Source organism: Microtus pennsylvanicus, chromosome 8 (assembly GCF_037038515.1).
Source record: "Microtus pennsylvanicus isolate mMicPen1 chromosome 8, mMicPen1.hap1, whole genome shotgun sequence".
In the NCBI taxonomy this organism is placed as follows: domain Eukaryota; kingdom Metazoa; phylum Chordata; class Mammalia; order Rodentia; family Cricetidae; genus Microtus; species Microtus pennsylvanicus.
In genome coordinates this window covers 29405038-29427370 of record NC_134586.1, presented here as the reverse complement: position 1 = coordinate 29427370, position 22333 = coordinate 29405038, and the positions used below count along the sequence as shown (strand labels likewise).

Below are 22333 nucleotides of genomic sequence, written 5' to 3'. Positions count from 1 at the left end.
AAAAGTTGAAGGTGGTGGTGTCTGTGTGTGCACTGAGGAGATGGCGCACCAGGCAAGAGGCTTGCTGCTTTTGCAGGCCACCCAGGTTCAGTCCCCAGCACCCACAACCAGCTCCAGGGAACTCCCACCTTTTTCTGGTCTCCACAGGCACCCACATACGATGAACATTCACACTGACATGCATACACATACATTAATAAAAATAAATCTTAAAAATCCCGGAAGGGGTCGATGGTGAGGTGGCTCAGAGGGTAAAGGTATTTGCTGCCAAGCCTGACCACCTGCGTTTAGTGTCTGGGACCTGCCTGGTGAAAGGAGAGAATCAAATCCTGAAGGTTGGTCCTCTGCTATCCCACATCCTTCGTGATGACACAAACAAGCAAAGTGATAAACACACTAAACTGATATGAAAACAGTGGCAGTGCTGACGAGTTGAAACGTCTGCTCTGAAAGTCTGATAACCTAAGTTTGATCCGTGGAGCTCACATAAAGGTAAATACAAAACCAGCCCACGAAAAGAAAAGTTGCCCCTCTGACCTCCACAAGGGTGGAAGGTACTTGCCCCTTCCTCCACCCATAGTGATAAACTTTAAAAATCAATGAACAAAAACAGCCCCCAAAGCAGGGTGATGTCTCAGCAGATAAAGGCACTTGCTGCTACCAAGGATTCTCCTCTGACTTTCAGGCCAGGAAGGTGATACAGTCGACTTCTCCACACTAAATATCTTAACGTCCTCTCCAGTACAAAAAAGCATCAGAGGTGGGGGGTATAGTTTGGTAAAACTTGTGCTAAGTACAAGGTCCTGGGTTTCATGCTCAATATACAAGCAAGAATACGTATTTAACTTTTGTAGGATCTGTTTTCTGTCATTTGGCCTCTAGTTTTCTTTTTGGACAGTTTCTCTCCTGAAAGTTAGTTGTTTTTTTTTTTCTGGAGTCAGTCTGGTATGTTGTTTTATGAACTTTTCTTTTCATCATTATCGTTCACTTATAACCTGAGCCCATGCTGAACAGCCCTGTAATTTCTCCAGTGTTTGAGGCAGCGGCTGCTGACCATGCCGCCTGGACACCCTCCGTGCAGAGATTACCAGCGCGTGTCCTCACGCCCGCCTAGGAGGCTCTGGAGGCTTTAAAAATAATCTTCAGCTTTGCCCGTATCTTGACATCTCACGAAAAGTCCTCCCAAATTATTACACATCAAGAAAATCTGCCCCTGCACTCCAGGAAGTGCTGACAATCTGAAACTTAAAACGCCAACGTTGGGGGCTTTGAGCAACTTCAGACAAATCCCTCGAGACTGTCCCTCTGAGACGCCCTTAGGCGGTCTTTCTCTTTACGTAAGGCACGACGCTAGTTTTCCGCTCGCACGCGGTTACTGAAGCCTTTGGGCTCAAGTTTCAGGGTGCGGAGACGCGCGTGCATCACTCAGCGTCCTCCCAGAGCCCTCAGCTCGTGAGGTTCTCCAAGATACCCCCTCCAGCTTCTCCCCCCCCCCCCTCCCCCGCCTTCATCCACCCCTCCCCCCTCTTCCCTTCTTCCCCCTCCCCCGCTCGGCTCCCCGAACGTGTGCGCCTGCGCCGTCGCCGTCCTTTCCTGGATTCAGGGGTGGGCCCACACCCTCGGCCCCGCCCCTCGCCGGCCTGGCCAATCCCGGGCTCGGATCTGGGCTCGTCAGAATGGCGCCGTGGCGGGCCGGTGCCCGGATGTCCGCTGCTTGAGGCTCCGCCCCGCCACGGTCTTGCATCCTTCCGGCTTCGTCGTGGAAGGAGGACTGCGCCTCGTCTTCCTGAAGGTGGGGTTCGGGGGAAGGCCAGCCCGCGGTCACGCCGGCTGTGGGAAGGGAAAGTGGGCTCCCCTGGCTACTGTTTCCGGGTGCTCGGGGCGTGGGTCGAGTGGGGAGCGGACCGGGGATCAGGAGGGCTTCCGGGGGCGCCGCAGGCGCTCGGCAGGCGGGAGTTGAGAAGCAGGCCGGCCGCGCGGCGGACTCGCTCCGTGGAGGCCTCGCCGCGAGCCCGCGTCTGGGGGTTTCCATGGTGACAGTAAACAAGCCTCAACTGCCTCAGCTACAACTGCCAAGTCCCCGGGGTTCCACCCTCCTCTAGGTGCTCTGAGGGCCGGCGAGGTTCCGGATGTGAGTGGGAGCGTGGAGACGAGGAGCCCGAGGTGAGGGCCGCCAACCGGGTGGGTTGGCGCCCGGGCCCTTGGGGCGGTGGACCGCGGGCGCGGGGCTCGGCTTCAGGAAGGAAAGGTCCGCGGTGGAAGCCGCACGCCCGGGGCCGTGCGAAGACCGCCCCGGGGGCCGGGACCGCGTGGCTGATGTTTGGGGTCCGGGGCGATGGCCGAAGTTGAGAGTGTGTGGCAGCCCGGCTTGGGGGTATTCCCGACGGGTCCGGCCGCGTGGCTGAGCCTGGCGGCCGGCCGGTGGAGTGGGAGGACGGGATCGGAAGTCTGCAGTCATCCGTGCGGGCTCCGGCCGCTGGGACTGGCGCCCCTGACGCTGCCTCCGCGGCGCACGGCGGAAAGGAACAGTGGCTTTCACCGAGAGCTATGCCCGCAGGCGCTGCTCGGACTCGGGCGACTGGGGGGCAGGGCGGAGCGTTTCTCTCCCGGGGCGCGACGCGCTTGGCGGTCCCCGGGCTGGCCGGGACGCTGGTGGCGGTCTTGAGATAGGAAAGCGCCAGCTCACGTGGCTGGAGGCGCCCGTAGTTTCACAAGACTAGGAGGAGGGACGACTCCGCCCACGCCCGGCCCGGCAGCGCCGCCGGCCCCTTCCTCCTCGTGGCGGCCAGGCGGTCGATCCGGGCTCTCGGAGGTGGCGTGTCGGCGTCTGGGGGTGGTGGCGGTGCTGGAATCTTCTCCTAGGGAGGTTAGTCGGCCGTCGCCTCCAGTTCTCTGTACTTTTGGATGTGTTTGTGGAGCTTTACGGTTCTGTTGAAACTTGCGGTGGGCCTGGCCTGCCTGGCCCTCCGTGCCGCGCGCTCTCCGGAGCGTTCCCGAGATGGCCGGACGCTGGTCTCAGCCGTCCCGCGCGTACCCGCGAGGTAGCTCCACGTGCCGGAAAACACCCAGTCGGGGCACCCTCGGCGACCTTTCCTGACCGTGCCAGCCGGGGCACAGACGAATGGGCCTCTTATTTATTTATTTACCTGCTACAACTACTTGCGAGCCGTCGCCTGCGATGGGGACTGCGAAGTGGTTGGGCGACCTCGCTGCGCGGGAAGCCGCCTGGCGGCTCTGCGGAGTAAGCTCCGTAGCTCGGTCAGCGTGGCTTTGAATGCTCGGACCTCGTAGAACAGAGAGATCTTTTTCGGTCCATTTCCGTATGTGTGTGATCGAGGGTGTTAGAGGTAAGAGGGCAGTTTGAGAGACGGTTTTCCAGAGTATGGGTCCCAGGGATCGAACTGAGGTCCTCATTTTTGGCAGCTCGAAGCCATATCAAGGTGGTGTTTGATTTTATTTAGGTAAATAGCTCGAATCCCTTTCAAGTGTGGTGGGGGTTTTTTTGTTGTTGTTGTTGTTTGCTTGTATTTTATTTTGGTTTTTCGAAACGTTTTATCTTAGTACTGGCTGTCCGAGAGCTCACGGCAGTTCAGGCTGGGCCCGAACTCAGAAAGTCTGTCTGCTGAGTGTTGGGTTTAAAGGCGTGCGTTACCGTACCCGGCAATTCCGGAGAGTTTTAAAATAAAAGTTAGATATCTTGGCATTGTTACTACTTTAGTGAAGTCTTTTTTATAAGAAAGTTTCTTTTGTGTGTGCTGCCAAGTAGAGGTCAGGGAAAAAGTGGGGCCAGTTTTTCCATGTTGTGTGTTTAGAGATTATGGACTCAGGTCTATCCTTCCTGAGAACAAACGTCTTTAAACCACTGAACAATCTTGAAGTACCTTTTAATAGTTGTTTTAAGAGTTCTTACTAAAATATCTTAGATTATTCGGTAGATATAAATAGGTCAGTGAAGTAACGTGTTTAGTGCTAATATTTTAAATTTTTTTCATTTTAAAGTAGAAACTTTGTTTCTAGTGAACGTTGAGAGATTTATAGTTTATTATTTTGTATACCTAGAGTTTTTTATTAATAGATGATATCGTTGTTCCTGGTTGTCTTGGAACTATGCAGAACAGGCTAGCCTCGAATTCAGAGATTGCCTGCCTTCTCGTTTAGATCCCCCCCCCACCGTTTTCCTATAACAGCCTGGCTGTACTAACTCACTCTGTAGACCAGGATGTAGAACTCTCAGAGATCTGTCTGCCTCTGCCTCCCACGTGCTGGAATTAAAGGTTGTTCGAGCATGGACGACTCTTGACTACTTTTTAACAATATTCTTGCTCTGCCTGGCTTGAACTTTTGATCTTTTTTTCTGTTTCCCCAAAGCTGTGATCATAGGCAAACACCACCGTCTCTGAAGAACTAAAAAGTATTTTTCCTTTTTTTTTCTTTTTTGCTTTTAAGCCTTTTTTGGGTGTTGGGTGGGATGTTGGGCCTGGGAAGCATTCTGTAGTCACTGAAGATGACCTTGATTTCCTGATCACCCCACGCTTTAGATTGATTGCTTTACAGGAACACCACACCCCATTAATAGGTACTGGACATGGTAGGTAAGCAACCCATGCCCACTGAATCACGGCCCCTGTCCTATTGTGTTTTTTTGTAGTTAACTAACTTCTGTTTTTATCTAGATTCTTTCATTATATGTGTATGTATCTTTGGGGGGCAAAGTTCAAGACACGACTGGGATACATAGGAAAAGCTTTGGTGCCTTGACTCTAAAATAAAGTAATAGAAAAATGTTAAATGTTTTTGAGATAGGGTCTCACTATTTAGTTTGTCTGGCATGGAGCTCACTGTATAAATGAGGCTAGCCTCCAACAAATCTATCTGCTTCTGCCTCCAGAGTGTTGTGGATTGCTGGGGTGAAAGGTGGTGGTAACAAGATTTCAGTAAAACTTTTGACTAAGTTTGGGTGGTGATGGTGCACTCCTCACTCGGGAGAAAGAGGCAAACTAATTTCGAAGAGTTCTGAGGATTGCCTGGTTTACACAGAAAAACAAATTAAAAAGCAAACACCATTGATTAAAATAGAAATGGTTTAAAAGAAAGTCCTAGGTAAGTAGACTTCTGCTATGTTGCTAAAGCTACTGAGACTAAAGACTGAAAAGAGTTCAGTGACATTTTGCCACACTAATGCAGGCACAGCATGAAATGCTTAAAAAGGTCTTTCTGATTGTGAATTTGTCAGAGCTGTGAAGGTTTCTCTGCATAGCTTTAGAGTCTGCAGTCCAGGCTGGGCTCGAACTCAGAAATCCGCCTGCCTCTTCCATTATCTCCCTGCTATGAGCCTGTCCTAGAACTAGCTCCCATAGACCAGACTGGCCTTGAACACATATCCACCTGCCTCTGCCTCCCTAGTACTGGGATTAAAGGCGTGTGCCACCACTGCCTGGTTAATGATAATCTTGTTCTTAAGACTGTAAGAAATCACTCACTAGAGACACAATTGGTATTGGGACTTAGGTCTGACAGGAACTACCTTTTATTACTAAGGGTTCCTGTCTTCACCATTTGTAGTAATGGAGGGTTCTTAGCAGAGGAAGAATTAAACTCAGTTTAAGACCACCATACTTTATTTTGCCTCAAAATTAACATTCAAAGATTTGTTGCTGGAGATTATAACTGGGACCTTTTATTGTAAGGAACAGAATTAATTTTCCATTAAAATGTAAAATGTTAACTCACTTGGGTGAGTGGGTGTGGGCAGATGCTACCAGGAACGTGCCAAGGTCAGAGGACGACAGCTTTGATTTCCTTAGCTGCTGGTGGATTCTGGGATGAATAGAACTGAAGTCATCAGGCTTTTAGCAGATGCTTTTATCCTCCTTTTCACTTGGAAATTTTGTTTGTTTTTGAGATGTGGACTACATTGAAGCCAGGGCTGTTCTGTAGTTGGCTCTGTAGACCAGACTGGCCTCAAACTCATCATCCTGCTTCTGCCTCTTGAATGCTGGGATTAAAGGCGTGTGTCATCATGCCCTGTACTGTTTTAGTGAATAAAGCTGGCTTGGATTTCAGAGAGTAAAACAGCTGCACTGAGGCTAACACACCTTTAATCCCAGTAGCCACAGTAGTTTGCTTAGAAACCGGAAGGTAGTGGTGCACGCCTTTAATCCCAGCCCTCAACAGGAATATAAAACGGGAGGAGACAGCTCTTACACAGTCACAGTCTGAGATCCCTGGAGGTAGGATCATCATTTCGGACAGAGGTAGAGGTAAAAGCCAGTAGCTTGGTTGTTTTGCTTTTCTGACCTTCAGGTTGAACCCCAATTTCTGTCTCTGGGTTATTAGTTGTGCTACAATGCCAAGACTCCTTTTCAATTTTTACAAGAACAATATTGCCCTATATCCCAGGCTGACTTCAAACTGAGGACTCCTGCTTCTGATTCTCAATGCTGAGATTGTGAGCAGGCTACCACATACAGCTTCAAATACTATCCAGCAGACAAGTTTGAGTCAAGCCGAACAAGACACTATCTCATTTGGTAAGTAGACAGTGTCTTAGCAATCTCACAAAGTACTTTTCACTCCAAATCTGGCACCGATAGAAGTTCATTGCAAGCAAGAGTGATTTTTCTTTTTTAATCTCAGCTCTTTGTTTTTCCTATAAATTGGTAGTTACCTTTGCATGTTACTTTTTATTGGGACTGTGGTCCTAACAGAGGCACTCTCTAATGGTTAGTGTTCTATGTTCTGTAAAGCTGTGTTTCATGGGTGTGAGTGTGCCTTCATGCTAGGGAGTGAGGGTTGAGAGATACATGACTGGGTAGCCCAGTAATCCTGTCAGGTGCTGGCATCAAAATATAGTAAGATTATTACAGCCTTTTTGACAGAGTTTGTCTATGTAGCCCTAGCTGTTTTGAAACTAGCTCCTGGAGACCAGGCTGGACTTGAACTCACAGTGCTGGTTTTAAAAGGCATGTGCCACCATCACCTGGCTTTCATTAGTCTTGGTGTTAATGTTTAGATTCTTACATTAGTGGGAGCCCTGTAGACTTGTGTCTAGTTATTTCTTGACATACCATCAGTTTAAGACATACATTTTAGACAGGAACCAAAAGCTACAGAGAAACCTTGTCTCGATAAATTAAAAAAAAAAGACATACATTTTAAATTTTTAGCATGTGTTTGTATATTCATGGTTTCATTATGTTTTGTTTTTGTGGGGCGGGTTGCAAGACAGGGTTTCACTGTAGTTTTAGAGCCTGCCCTTGAACTCGCTCTTGTAGACCAGGCTGGCCTCGAACTCACAGAGATCCCCCTGCCTCTGCCTCCTGAGTGCTGGAATTAAAGGTGTTGTGCCACAACCAACCGGCATCTCATTATGTTTTCAAATGTGTTTATTTTTCATACTCCTTAGATTCTTCTACTTGCACCTTTTCCTCTTCCCTCCTATTCCTTCTTTTTCTTTCTTTCTTTTTTTTTTTTGTTGTTGGTTTTCGAGACAGGATTTCTCTGGCTTTGGAGCCTGTCCTGGAACTAGCTCTTGTAGACCAGGCTGGTCTAGAACTCACAAAGATCCTCCTGCCTCTGCCTCCCGAGTGCTGGGATTAAAGGCGTGCGCCACCATCGCCCGGCCCCTCCTATTCCTTCTTGTGTTGCACGTGTCACTCTGTTTCCAGAGTGCTGGGATTAAAGGTGTAAGCCGCCACCACCTGGTTAGTTGGCTTTGAACTCGGGTTTTATTCCCATTTTGGAGTCTGCCTTCCTAACTGAAACTAGTTTGTAAAACTAAATTTTGAAAATGGAAAGGTAGTTTGGGCTGATTAAATGTACTTTAATTATAGAGTATATACCCTTGGGCTAGAAGGTTGTTTTGTTTGCTTTTGGTCTTTCAAGACGTGGTTTCTCTGTGTGACCCTGGCTGTCCTGGAACTTGCTCTGTAGAGCAGGCTGGACTCAAATTCAAAGAGATCCCCCTGCCCCTGCCTCTGCCTCCCAAGTGAGTGATTAAAGGTGTGTGCTACCACCACACAGCAGGAGGTTTGTTATTTTAAGCCTGAAGACACAAATCACTAGGTCCCAAGCTTGTCTAAGAATCAAACACTTAGGAAGTGGGCAATGGAGAAGGATATGGACTAGAGTTTGATGTCAGCCTAGGATTCAAGAGATTCTCTTGAGCCAGTCTTAGAGCCAGGTGTTTCTAGGCCTTTAATCTACTTGAAAGGTAGAGGCCATTGAATCTTCTGAGTTTGAAGGCAGGGAAGATGTTTGAAATACTGAATTACTGGTTGTCTTCTGGAGGCTAGACGTCTTTTGAGCTGAAGGTGTATTCAGTGTAACTCAGACCAAACAAACGAAAATTTATCTCAGAAGGAAAAAAGACAAAAGTGGTGACAAGAAATGAGATAGGGAAAGGAAGATTTTTTTTTTTGGCTTAGCAGATTTGATTCTGTGGTGTTCACAATATTAAAAACAGTTTAGGTATAATGTTGCTAAAAGTTGTCAGAAAACTGATTTCCAGAACTTTACCATTGTCAGTTTCAATGTCATCATATTGCCCCCACCCAAACAGGGTTTCTCTAGCTTTGGAGCCTGTCCTGGAAGTAGCTCTTGCTGGCTTCGAACTCGCAGAAATCCACCTGCCTCTGCCTCCCAAGTGCTGGGATTAAAGGCATGTGCCACCCCTGCCCAGCTAAGTTCCAGTGTTTTAGGAAAACTACTGTCTTAGGTGTTAACTCATTTCAAAATTCCAAGTGGAGGTAAGAGTAGCTTGCCTAGACCCCTATCTAAGTACAGATTAGCCTGACTTAAGGATAAAAATTCAGGGACTGGAAAGATGGTGCACTTGAAGAGCTTTTGTTGCTGTTGCACAGAACCTAGGTTGAATTCTCAACAACCCTGAGATGTTATGCAACCACTTTTTTTCAAGGGGATCAGATGTCCTCTTCAGACCTACATACATCAAGTTATACATGCAGTACCTATATCAAACCTGTAGGTAAAATACTCAAGACTAACAATCTTTAAAAGGGCTTTTTATTTTTTTTGGATTTTTCGAGACAGGATTTCTCCGTAGCTTTTTGGTTCCTGTTCTGGAACTAGCTCTTGTAGACCAGGCTGGTCTCGAACTCACAGAGATCCTCCTGCCTCTGCCTCCAGAGTGCTGGGATTAAAGGCGTGCGCCACCATCGCCCGGCTAATACTAGGAAATTTTGAATCCATAATGGCGCATCTGTAAATGCTAGTGTTTTGTATTTTCCCCTTGATAAAATATTTTGGTGTTTGTTTCAGGGAATGTTTATTAAAATAGTTAAGGCATTTATTCCTGAAACTGCCTACATTTGAGGTGTGGTAATTTGTCCCTGGGTGGTAAAGCCACTCTTAGGCACATTTATGTTTCTCAGCTCTGTTCATTTTCCCCTCCAGAGTAGTGATTGTGGTTGAGTTTGCAGTAGCATATTTGGGCTCCTGTAGCCAGTTACATGAGACCTGGTTTGTCTGTCTGTGGCCTTAGGAACCACCCATCCTTTCATAAGTTCTGTGGAAGGTCTCTTAGACTTGGGGCTCACGCCATAGGTATTGTGAGCCTGCTTAGTTCTGTTACTGACCATTTTAGAAAGTTTCTCTTTCAGGGAAGTTAACAGGGCTGGTAATCTGGGGAGTATACCATCTATTTAGCTGTACTTTGAGCAGAATTTACACATTACATACTCATGGGGAGTATACCATCTATTTAGCTGTAGTTTGAGCAGAATTTACACATTACATACTCATTTCTCACTTAACTATGAGAGGTACCCGCTAATTCAAATGATGGAATTTTCTACTCAATTGATGACAGTCTAGTAGTAGCAATACATTTCATAAACCTAACTAAAATTCATAATTTTATTTTGTTTTCCATTTTTACCTTAGCTATCTTTTTTTTTCCTAAGACAGGGTTTCTCTCTGTAGCTTTGCAGCCTGGCCTGGAACTACCTCCTGTAGACCAGGCTGGCCTCAAACTCCGCCTGCCTCGGCCTCCCAAGTGCTGGGATTAAAGGTATTGCAGCACCATCGCTGGTGCTATCTTAACACTTGACATAAGAAGAATAACAATCTATTTTTTTTTTGTCAAGATAGTTTCTCTGTAGCTTTGGAGCCTGTCTTGGAACTAGCTCTTGTAGACCAGTCTGGATGTGAACTCACAGATCCACCTGACTCTGTCTCCAAGAGCTGGAATTAAAGGTGTGCACCACTACCGCCTGGCTTTAAAAAAGTTTTAAGACAGTTTCATGTAGCCGAGGCTGATTTCCAAGTTGAATGGTGTATGACCTGGATCTCCTTAACCGGTTGATTGCTTCTACTAAGCAAGTGCTGCAATTACAGGTGTGAGCCACTGTTCTGTCTAGTATCTTTATACTGCCTGTATATGGTATTTCTTGATTAATAGGATTCTGAGTTAAGTGAGTTTTATAAATTATGTATCACTTAATCATTTCACATTCTCTGGCCCTCATAACAATTTTTTACTCTTGTCTCCAGTATGTTTTTTTTCTTTTTTTGTTCTTGGCCTTAGGACAGTGTTTGTAGCTTGGGCTGGTTTCAGGTCCAGGGTTGCCTTGAATTCATCTCCTGCGTTACTGCATTAATAAGCCTTGTGAAAAATTAGAATTAAAGCTATGTACCCCTATGGAGGTGGTGGTAGAAGAAATTGGAGTTTTAGAACCATTCTGTGCTACAGACCATGTCCCAAAAGAAAAACAAGTCAAATTGTACCATCTTTATGGAAACAGTTGACTCCCTGTTGGCTTTAGGATACAAAATGCCATATAGTCTCATGTAGTTCCCAAACTTAGACTTCTGTGTAGCCGAGGCAGGCTTGATGCTACCAAATCCAAAACCTTGCTTATAAATAAATACCTCAAATACGAGAATTCAGTTCAAGTATAGAGAAGGCCTAAAAAGCCCCAAGTCCTAGGTTCCATCCCCACAACAAATGAAACCCAGAATGGTGACTTGTAGCCAGGAATATAGTTCCTAGTAGCCAGGAACTACAAAGAAACCCTGTTTATATGACAGAGTTTTCATTAAAATCCTTTCCTCAGCTTCCTAAATGTTGGTGTAAAGGGTATATGCAGTGCCGTTGTCTATGATCCCAACACCTTTATTTTGGAATATCCATAGATACATACAAAGAGATATTGTGCTCAGTGTTCATTTGTATCAAGATTTAAAATTTAGAGGTGGGGGAAAAAACTAGCTGAGTTGTTCTGGTGATTAACGTGCTCAGTCCTGGCTTTAATGCACAGCAATTCCATAAAACCAGCTATGATGGAGCACAAACTAAGCATTCAAGAGGATGGGATAGGAGGATTGACAAAAAGCTCAGCAAATCACAAGTTACTGAGGGTAAGCACCATATTGAGTTGGAAATTAGTCACCAGCCCTGCCACCCAAAATCAAATACACCCCATTTATACTTTGCTACCCTTTTAAGTCTTAGGGTGGTTAAGTCCTACCTTGTCTGTTTAGAGCTGTTACTACAACCTTGGCTATTTCTTACTGTATCTTGTCCTTTTAGTCCCGAACGGTGGTTATTTCTGTAAAATTTCCTTCTGTAAAGTTAATTCAAGCAATCAGAGTCTAAGCAAAAAAGCCTAAGAATTTAATTTGCAGCCATCACCTGCTTCAGTTAATAATAGCCCTACTTGTTTCATGTTTCTTTTTTCTTTTGGGACATTCTGTAAGTTTCCTCATTTTTTTTTTACAGGAAATAACCTTAGTAACAATTTTAAAGTTTATTTATTGCGTGTATATGATTGGCCTATTTGTCTCTACACGGGTCAGGACAACTTCAAGTCCTTTCGCTGTGTGGGTCCTGTGAATAGAACTCAGGTGTCAGGCTTGGAAGGCCTTTCCTCATCTCACTGGGCCCGTGGGTGGTGGTAGCCCACTGTTTTAATCCTAAAGGCATTCTAGGCAGAGAGTTCGAGGCCAGGGTGATACAGTCAGGGCAGTTGTAGAGAAACCCTGTTGGGGAGTGGATGAATAAAGTCCTTGAAATATCCAGTCACTGCTTTGAATTTAAAATAACATTTTTGGGATTGCCTGTTGGATAAGGGGTTTAGGAATTGATTTTTAAAAATTTGTGCTTTTAACAGGTTACTAGTAGTTACTGGGGAATCAAACATGAGGTGTCACCCATTCGGGGTTAGGGCACTTTTTCCGATTGCTGGTATTAAAGGTGTGCGCCACCACTGCCTGCCGGTGGAGTTGTTTTTTAAAGTTATGTTTCAGCATTGGAAATATCTGAGTTCATGGTCAAATGAAGAAAACAAAGTATTGCATGTCGGCAGGTTTCCATTCTGTAGTATCCAGTTCGAGGTGATTCGGTTTTACTTGACAGACTTTTCCGCTTCAGTGCTGTCGTTCTCCCCCTCCCCCCGCAGCGGGTAATTTGGACCTTGCCCAGGTGGCTACTTAGCTGCTTTACCGAGAACTGGCGAGAAGTCTTCCCCTTTCCTTTCCCTCCTTCCCCCATTTCCGGCGCTGGCCAATCGCACGGTTCGCGGGCCACACCTGCAGGCACGCTTTTCCCATTGGTGACATATTGGCGGGCCGGCAGGGCACTTCCTTCTCTGCACCCCGTGACCCGAGTCCGACCGCCGCTGTCGATCACGCGGTTTTTGCTTCCCGAACTCCGGACCTGAACGCCCGTCCTCGGCGTGGTGAGCCTCGCTCGGCGCCCGAGCCTTCAGGTTACCGGTCGCGAACTCGACCTGGCCACCTGAAAGTTTTCCCGCTTCGATCCCTTCCACTCTCTTCGGCCTACGCGAGTTCCTACTCCTCCAGCCTTCCCCTCCCCCACCTCACCCCACCCGGGAGGCTCAGGAGCCTCCCATCCGCCCCGCCCCCTCCCGGAAGCTCCCGCCCGAGCCCGCGCAGGCCCCGGGGCGGACCTTCCTGCCCGGCCGGCGCTCTGAGCGCGGCGCGGTCGACTGCCGGTGCAGGCCGCGAAGCAGCGTCACCTTGCCCTCGGCCCTGCTTCCCGCCAAAACGCGCGACTCTAGGGGCTCCGCTCCGGCAGAAAGCGTTTGCCCCTGGTCATTTGAACTTCCATTTCAGGTTGAGAACAAAAAGAAGATGCACCTGGACTTTCCCCGGACCTCTCTGCGTTTTTAAAGCGTCGGGTGGAGTTGGGGTTCGTAAGCCGCGTTGCTTATTGAAAGTAGAAGTCACTTCTGCCTTCCTCCGTGGTAAGTTCTAGAGCAGAAAAGGCAGGAGCGTGGTGCTTTTAGCCGCGGCTCTCTTGGTTTTAAGAGTAGAACTTTCTGAGTAAGGACCTGCCAGGACGCGCTCCCGGCGCTCCGGAGGTTAAAACTCGTTTACAAAATGGAGGGCGAGGGCGGGCTCCCAGAGAAAACTCCGGCGACTTCCTGGAACTCGAAGATGCGTAAAGGAGGAGGGTGTAGTTTTGCTCCCACCAAGCGGGCCCTGAACAAAAGAACTAGGTGGGTGGTGCTTGAACCGCCCTGTTTGTTCGGCCGAGAAATTTAACTAGTCCAGGATTCAAAGGGCGCACCTCCTTTATCTTCCCTGGATCTACCTGAAGGCAGTGAAAATCCAGTCTAACCAGTATCACCGAGTGGGTAGCATGTTAGAAAAGCAGAGTTTCAGCCTGCATTTCCTAAATTTTAGTTCATTTTCACTAGTTCTCGAGCGAATGGTAAGCCTTGGCTGGCTCCAGTATTGGGTGCTAGCTATCGGCAGTGGTGCAGATAGTTCCAGTAGCGTGTCCTACAAGTAAATCTGAGTTTCTGGGTGTACGAGCATTACTTTTAATGAGATCCAGCTTTTTCCATCTGCTGTTTCCTGGGCATATCTCCACAGTTGACATTCTCAGGTCTCGCGCAGTGGGTTAATACGGGTCTGGCTGCCAGCTGCTTGCCCTACGTCTCCAGAGACGCCTCAGGTTTTATATACCACTGCGAAAGTAGAAGACTGGAGTAAAATGGTGGAAGAAGGGCAGGAATATGGATGATTTTTTTTTTTTAAACGAAAACCTGGTTACTAGAGTATTGGAAACTACTTTGAATCAGGTTTCTAACAGTTACCCTTATGTAATCACAGGAACTGTGAGACAAGGTGAGGGGTCCTGTAGTTTAAGAGGGCAGGAAAGACGAACTTTTCCAAAATGGAAAATGTAGTTTAATTAATCAGATAATTTTTGTAAAAAAATTACTTTATGAATGAGTGCTCTGCCTGCGTGTCCGACTTTGTGCCAGAAGAGGGCATCAGATCCTACTACATGTTTGAGCCACCATGTGATTGCTAGTAATTGAACCCAGGACCTGAAAGAGCAACCAGTGCTCTTAAACCCAGATCATTTCTCCTCCCACTATCAGCGAATTCATAGGATTCAGCTCCTGTTCTCTTCGTTTGGGGACAACTTTGACAAATGGATACTTGTGGCTGTTAGTGAAAAGCACATATCTATATTCTCCACCATGAAAAATTGATCAAATCAAACCCCAAATTTATGTAAATTTACAAAAGAAAAATGTGGGAGGGTCTTGGGTGTTTCAGACAGACTCCAATAGCCTTGCCTCTGTGAAAGGGTTGCTGGCACTGAAGTTTGTCAGAAAGTGCTACCTTCGCTAGCTCTCTGTCCTCTTTCATTTAGATTTTTTCCCTACACTTACTCTGCAGATAATTTATTACTAGCTCTCTGCCAAGCAAATGGGTTGTTTGCTGATGTCCTCTACACAATGAAAAGATAACACAACATGGAAACCTGTTGGTCCTGGGGCTTGCAAAGATTAGCTTTCTCTGAGCCCAGCTCTAGGAGTTTCCCTCTGTAATGATAATACGTGGATTCTGAGGCCATGAGACCAATCTTGGGTTTTGTGTTTGTTTTGTTTTGTTTTTAAAGGAAAACTTGTACCTTCCATAAGTGTTTACTACAGAAGGCACCTGTGGTGGTTCTTAAGGTAAGCTATTAAAAATAAGTCAATGTACATCATAATAAGCAAAGGAGACCAAAACTGTTAGTTTTAACTGTTCAATGAGTTTTATTGCTTTTAAGTCCAGCAATTGGGAAGCAGAGGCAGGTGGATCTCTTGAATTCTGAGGCCAGCCTGGTTTACGGAGCCAGTTCTAGGACAGCCACGGCTATACAGAGAAGCCTTGGGAAAAAAAAGGAAAACAAAAGTTGTAATAGAAAGAAAGAATGATTTCTTGCCCTGTTGCCTAAACTCTTACAAACTTATCTGCATCTCAAGTAATTCTTCTGTGTTTTTTTGTTCTTGCTTTGTGCATGTCTTCAGTTTTGACTAAGCTTCTCTACAGTTTGAAGGAAAGGTGTTGACCCCAAGTGGCCAGCTAATCCCTTGGTAATCTTTGGCTTGGTGTGGTTGTTCCCAGTCTGCTAAGGATGAGGACACTGGACAACAAAAACAGTCTGTCTTAAGGGGGTTACATGTGGCTTTGAAGATATCTTTTAAACCACAGTAGAGGGTGTTAGGAAAGGGTAGATGCAAATCAGGTTGTGGAGAACAGGAAAAGGTTTTGGAAGCGGTATTGTAGCTTAGACCTGGAGGATTATCGGGATTTAGCTAGACAAGGTTAGGCAGAGGATATTTGGAGGGAGTATTAATTCCTATATGTGTCAAATTGTCGAAGGAACAGAGCAGGGGAATTTATAGGCACCAAGGAGGAGAAAAGGAAATGATACAAGCTAGGTAAGAAAGTCATTATGAATGTTTGTAGAACCTGAAGATTCTATTCACAATCTTTGTTCTAATAACCATCGGGAAATAGGGCTTAGAAGTGGGGCATTGACATGATTGGGTTGCAGTTGTGCTTAGAGGAAGTTAAGGGTTGCGTTAGGTTAGCAGGGAATGGGTTCTTAGCAACTAGGAATATGGGAAATTGAAGAAGGCTGTGTGGTGGTTACAGGGCTGTAATTTTAGCTACTGGGAAGTAGTGAGGCAAAAGGACAAGACACCGTAGACATTACATTGAAAGGTTTAAGAACTTGGAGATGTATGTATAGTTCAGTAGTGGAGAAGTTGCCTGTCATGTGCAAGGTCCTGGTTCAGTCCCCAGTACCCCAGAAAAGGAAATACTTTGGTCTGAGTACAGTGCTATGGGAAACCTTTGGACTGGTACTCCAAGCTCACCATGATTCGATTCAGGAGTCTTTATCTTAATGGTGTGATGAAAAGGTACTGTTTTAGTTCTTCATTATAAGAAGGCTATGTGTTATGACTTTGCCCAATTGTAGCTAATGGAAATGTTCTGATCATATTTAAGAAAGCCTAGTAGAGACTATGAATTTTGGGTAGAGTGTTAGTTTGGGAGGGAGTTTCAGCCCTGTCTATTCTGGAACTAGTTCTATAGACCAGGCTGGCCTTGAACTCACAGACCCACCTGCCTCTTCCTCCCAATGGCTGAGATTAAAGGTGTGCATACCACCAGGATGTACATATTAAGTGTATATTTTGTTTAAGGTAGTTTCAGTTTTTGGTGGGCTTATTGGGATGTGAACATTTTAATTTATTTAATTTGTGTACATTGATGTTTGCTTTCATGTATGTCTGTGAGGGTGTCAGGTACCAAGGAACAGAATAGACAGTTGTAGGCGCTAAGACTTGAATCCAGGTCCTAGAAGAGCTGCTAGTGCTTTTAACCACTGAGTCATCTCTCCAGCTCCAAATGTAAACATTTTTATAAGATCAACTGCATACTAGAATAGGGCTGGGCATGGTATACATATTATAATCAACTAGAGGCGAGAAGGTTAACCTGAGCTAGATGTAAAGTCCTAGAAAAGCTGTCTCCAAAAAAAGTAGAATTCAGGAGGGCTGGAGTCCTGTGTGAGAATGAGTTGGGTCCTCAAGACAGCTGGTTGGATCTGAGGATATCTTTATAGAGATTAGTTTCTAGAGTTTTTTTTTTGTAGAAACAAGAGTTGGATGTTCATTGGAGGATTGTGTGTGGCAATTAAAGCCTTGAAGCTGTAGATTTTTTAGTCTGCAGTCAAAGATCAGTGAGCCTGGCCACATGTGATCGTGGATAAATAAATCCTAAAGAGGATTTCCAGGAAGGAATGTTTAAATTCTGTGAAGATGGCAGATGAAGGCTTTTCTTTTTCTTGGACAGATGCTTCGGCTAGAAAGAACGTGGCTATTTTAACCACTGGAAGCAAAGGAGACAATAGAGGGGCCTTGATTTTACAGAAAAAGGGAAATCAAGTATTAGCCAGAGAAAGCTGATCAGAGAAGGTCAGCTTTCTGATAATGGGTTAGTGCAAGGAGGGAGTACTCAGTGAACGTGAAAGACTTTTATCTAGGTTGGGCCCCAGGCAGAGCTGCTATAGTTACAGATAATTAATTCCTTGTTTTTATAAGTGTCTTAGAAATTTCTGTGGTTTTGCTTTAGTTGGTTTCCTGATCCTTACAGAAGTAGAGTTTGAAGTTGCCTGGGCAAGTCAGTCAGCTAGTAGTTTTGTAGATGTGGTTGTCCATACCCGCTTTTTCCTTCTCTCTCCTCTCTTCTCTCTTTCTCTCCAGCCTAGTGCATGTAGTACAGATAATGCTGACCTTTGAACTTCTCGTTCCACTGCTTTCCATATTCTGGGATTACAGGCATTGGACTCTCATTTTGAGTTTATCTCATTGTGAGTTTCACAAACCATGCCATCTCTCATTAAGTGTACTAACCTCCAATTTGGGGTCTTTATGTCCTGGTTCTTTCAAGATTATTCCACTATTTCCAGCTATGCAGGTAGTTAGTATTTGAGGCCTAATAGATAAAACCTTAAAGGCAGCTTTGCTACAGAGACTGATAGATTAAGGAAGGTGGGTTGAGGAATGCTCCTGCCCTCTAGTGGGTAGCATTTAGAGTTGCACTCAAATATACAGGACTCAGGTCTGCTTTTGAAAATAAATGGACTCTTAAATATCTGAAATCCATGAGAAACTAGTCCACTCCAGTAGGGTGGATGAACTTAAATCTGGAAACACCACATTTTCCCATAAAGGTATGATTGAGTGTTGGTTCCTGAAAAAACAGGAACAATAACTGTCCTAGCTTTGAAAACGGAATTACGGTGGAATTACGGTTACTCCAACATATACACATGTACCCTGATTCCTAGTATACAAGTAAAGTCTGCTAGAACTTGATTATAGCAACATTACAGGATTTTTAGGTGAGGCTTTTACGGTGTGATACCTAGCATGTGCCTGCAAGTTTTAATTAAACTTGCATGTTTATATAACATATGAGAGATATACAGGCTATTCTCCTTGTCCTTATGTCATTTTCTGTCTATAATCAATTTCACTCAACAGTAGTCAATAAGTTTTCCCAATGTTAAGTAGCGGTGCCGTTAGTACCACTTAACTTGTTGTTGACAGAATGGCATTCCAATCTGGTATAGACACAGGTAAGTGGAATTTTGGGCAGTATTTTAAAGTTACTGACAGGTCGATGGTCTTATTTCCTTCTTAATCCTGTAGTTGAATATGTGTGAGACATATTCGTGTCTAGGTGTGGTGATAACTAGGTAGCCAGAGCTTATCGTGAACTTGATCTTGCCTTGTCTTCACTTTAAATTTGGTTACGGGTGTGTACTAGCTTGCTTTGTCCGGCTCTTTTTTCTTTTCCCTCCCGTCCTTCCTCTCCCCCCCCCTTTCTCTTTAAATCTAATCTCTTAATGTTTTGAGACTATGACAATGTAGCCTGGCTGGCCTGGGATTTGCTATATCTACTTGCCTCTTGTTTCCTAGGTTCTGGGATTAAAAGTATGTGCCATCACCCTGGGCCTGGCTCTTTTATTTATTCATCTGTTTGTTTGTTTGTTTATTCCAAGTGTTAGGTGAGTGCACGTAGAGGTTAGAAGACAAGTCTATCCACTAAAGAGTGGGGGCTATCTTGGTGATCAAACTTGGTAATCAGGTTTGACAAGAAATACTCTCATCTTGCTATCCCCTCATTGTTTTTTTAGACATTCTCATGTGGGCATGTAACATGGTAATAGTTGAGGATGACCAGAACTATTACCTGATCTATTGGTTTCTACCTGCTATATTTGTCCGTGCACTAAAAAAGCCATTTACAGTTGTGTGATGGTGGTACACACCTTTATTCTCGGATCTGGAGGCAGAGGCAGTTGGATTTGAGACCAAGCATGGTCTTCAGAGTGAGTTTCAGCACAGCCAGGGATACACAGAAAAGTTCTGTCTTGAAAAACAGAAACAAAACTCATTTACATTGGTTATGGTCTCAGCCTTTGTGGTGATGGGTCTTTGTTTTGATGTTGAGTTAAACTGCATATATACTATGCAAGGGGTTGGTTACAGTGCTATAACCCACCTTGGATTTTTGCTTACTTGCTTTATCTTTATAATTGTGATAGCACATAAGTGGAACACCTGTGTCATATATATATTTATATTTTGGCCTACCATATGGATCAAACAGGCCACCTTTGGAGTTTTATTTTTTTTTAAAGATGGGACTTAGTTAGGCTTCAGCCCCAATCTGGCCTAGAATTTAGACTTCTGGTCCAGCTTTCTTTTTGAGTGGGAATCTCAGTCATGTAAACCAGATTGAAATGGAACTCAGAAAACTACCTGTCTCCTCAGTATTGGGATTAAAGGTGTATACTGCCATAGCTGTTAACTATTCATTTATGGTTTGTTTTCTTTTACTCATCCTTCTGTCTGAATTGGAAAAAACAGTATTTAATGAACCTTACTATGCATTTTAAATGAAAGTCGTATAAAGTAGGTTTTTTTTTTTTCTTTCAGCTACCAAAAATTGCCCAAGCTTGTGTGACATCAACCCTGTCAAGTGTCCATGATGCTGGGCCCTGAGGGAGGTGAAGGCTATGTGGTCAAACTCCGTGGCCTACCCTGGTCCTGCTCAATTGAGGACGTACAAAACTTCCTCTCCGACTGCACAATTCATGATGGGGTTGCAGGTGTTCATTTCATTTATACTAGAGAAGGCAGGCAGAGTGGTGAGGCTTTTGTTGAACTTGAGTCAGAAGATGATGTAAAATTGGCTCTGAAAAAAGACAGGGAAAGCATGGGACACCGATATATTGAGGTGTTCAAGTCACACAGAACCGAGATGGATTGGGTGTTGAAGCACAGTGGTCCAAACAGCGCCGACAGTGCCAATGATGGCTTTGTGAGGCTTCGGGGACTCCCGTTTGGATGCACAAAGGAAGAAATTGTTCAGTTCTTCTCAGGGTTGGAAATCGTGCCAAACGGGATCACATTACCTGTGGACCCGGAGGGCAAGATTACAGGGGAGGCCTTCGTTCAGTTTGCCTCTCAAGAGTTAGCTGAGAAAGCTCTAGGGAAGCACAAGGAGAGAATAGGGCACAGGTATATCGAGGTGTTCAAGAGCAGTCAGGAGGAAGTTAGGTCATACTCAGATCCACCTCTGAAGTTCATGTCTGTGCAGAGGCCTGGGCCCTATGACCGGCCTGGCACAGCCCGGAGGTACATTGGCATTGTAAAACAGGCAGGCTTGGATAGGATGAGGTCTGGTGCCTATAGTGCAGGCTATGGGGGCTATGAAGAATACAGTGGCCTCAGTGATGGCTATGGCTTCACCACTGACCTGTTTGGGAGAGACCTCAGCTACTGTCTCTCAGGAATGTATGACCACAGATACGGAGACAGCGAGTTCACAGTGCAGAGCACCACCGGCCACTGCGTCCACATGAGAGGGCTGCCCTACAAAGCAACGGAGAACGACATTTACAACTTCTTCTCTCCACTCAACCCTGTAAGAGTTCATATTGAGATTGGTCCTGATGGAAGAGTGACGGGAGAAGCTGATGTTGAGTTTGCCACCCATGAAGAAGCAGTGGCAGCTATGTCGAAGGACAGGGCCAACATGCAGCACAGATACATAGAACTCTTCCTGAATTCAACAACAGGGGCTAGCAACGGGGCTTATAGCAGCCAGGTGATGCAGGGCATGGGAGTGTCAGCTGCCCAGGCCACTTATAGTGGCCTGGAGAGCCAGTCAGTGAGTGGCTGTTACGGGGCCGGCTACAGCGGTCAGAACAGCATGGGTGGATATGATTAGTGTTGTAGAAGCGTTTTGAGTTATTTCAATCAAAAATTTCACAGGCAGCCAATAAGCAGTCAAGAGCAGTTTATAACTCTAGAGGAAGCTGGGGGACCCACTTTGCACCATGAGTTTGTGAAAATCTGGATTAAAAAATTACCTCTTCAGTGTTTCTCATGCAAACTTTTCTTCTAGCATGTAATATTGAGTAAACTAAAACTATTTTCTTCCGCTTTTCTCAATTAACATTTTTGGTAGTATACTTAAGAGTGATGTTATCTGAGTTAAGTAGTTTTAAGTATGTTGAGTGGATCTTTAAGCACACCACAGTGAACACACTGGGGGACATGTACTTTTCTGGCGAACTCAAAGGTGCTAGATCCCTGATGCAAAGAGAAGCATTTCTCATGTTCATTCTAGTTTATATTTTCATTTAAATCTTTAGGTTAAGTTTAAGCTTTTTAAAAGTTAGTTTTGAGAATTGAGACACAATACTAATACTGTAGGAATTGGTGAGGCCTTGACTTAAAGCTTTCTTTGTACTGTGATTTCCTTTTGGGTGTATTTTGCTAAGTGAAACTTGTTAAATTTTTTGTTAACTAAATTTTTTTCTTAAAATAAAGACTTTTTCACAATGACTGGCACAGCTTATCTACTCAGCGAAAGGCAGTAAACTGGGTGTTGGAAAAGGATTTATAAACCCTTACTATCTTCCAGAGCAGATTTGAAAGTAGGGGTATTAGTTTGGTGGGGTTATCAGCATTTAGGAGAATGAAGCAGACAAATCACCATGAGATTAAGACCATCTTGTTTTATATAGTTCTTGGCTGGGTAGAGATTGACAGTTGGGTGCTCACGGTCCTAAGTTGAAAAGTAGTGTGCATTGTGTAGACAGTGGCTATAAACAGTTCAGTATACATGAGGAAGCATATAGGCTGTCATCTGTCCTTACATAATGCTGCATACTATTGGGGGAAAAATAAGCAAGTTCATGTGTTCTGCATATATGTAAGTGTACTGTTTGCATGCCTTGTGTCTGAAACACCCAGAAGAAGGCGTTGGATCCCCAGAACTAAAGTGCTTTAAGGTTGAGCTATCTCTTGCCTTTTTTGAGGGGTGGGTATGTCAACTTTTTTTGGTGGAGTCTCACTCATCGTTGTAAATATTAAGTTCAGAATGAGTATTTTCAGTGTGAGATAATTCTCCAGGTAGTGCAATTTTTTTTTAGGGAGGGCAAGGAAGTACAGCTATTAAGTACAACAAATGA

The 22333-nt window shown here is 45.1% G+C and overlaps 1 protein-coding gene across 2 annotated transcripts; it reads left to right on the top strand.

Moving 5' to 3' along the window:
• The first annotated feature begins 13194 nt into the window (after window positions 1-13194).
• On the top strand, window positions 13195-21704 carry Hnrnpf (heterogeneous nuclear ribonucleoprotein F). Of its 2 annotated transcripts, XM_075983029.1 has the most exons (3): window positions 13195-13226; window positions 14903-14960; window positions 19788-21704. In XM_075983029.1, exon 3 carries the CDS (start codon window positions 19837-19839, stop codon window positions 21082-21084), a length of 1248 nt encoding a protein of 415 aa, XP_075839144.1. In that variant the 5' UTR covers window positions 13195-13226; window positions 14903-14960; window positions 19788-19836; the 3' UTR covers window positions 21085-21704. The 2 variants fall into 2 exon arrangements, with proteins under 2 accessions (XP_075839144.1, XP_075839145.1); XM_075983030.1 differs by lacking the exon at window positions 13195-13226 and having other exon boundaries at window positions 14948-14965; window positions 19792-21704.
• Window positions 21705-22333: the final 629 nt, after the last annotated feature.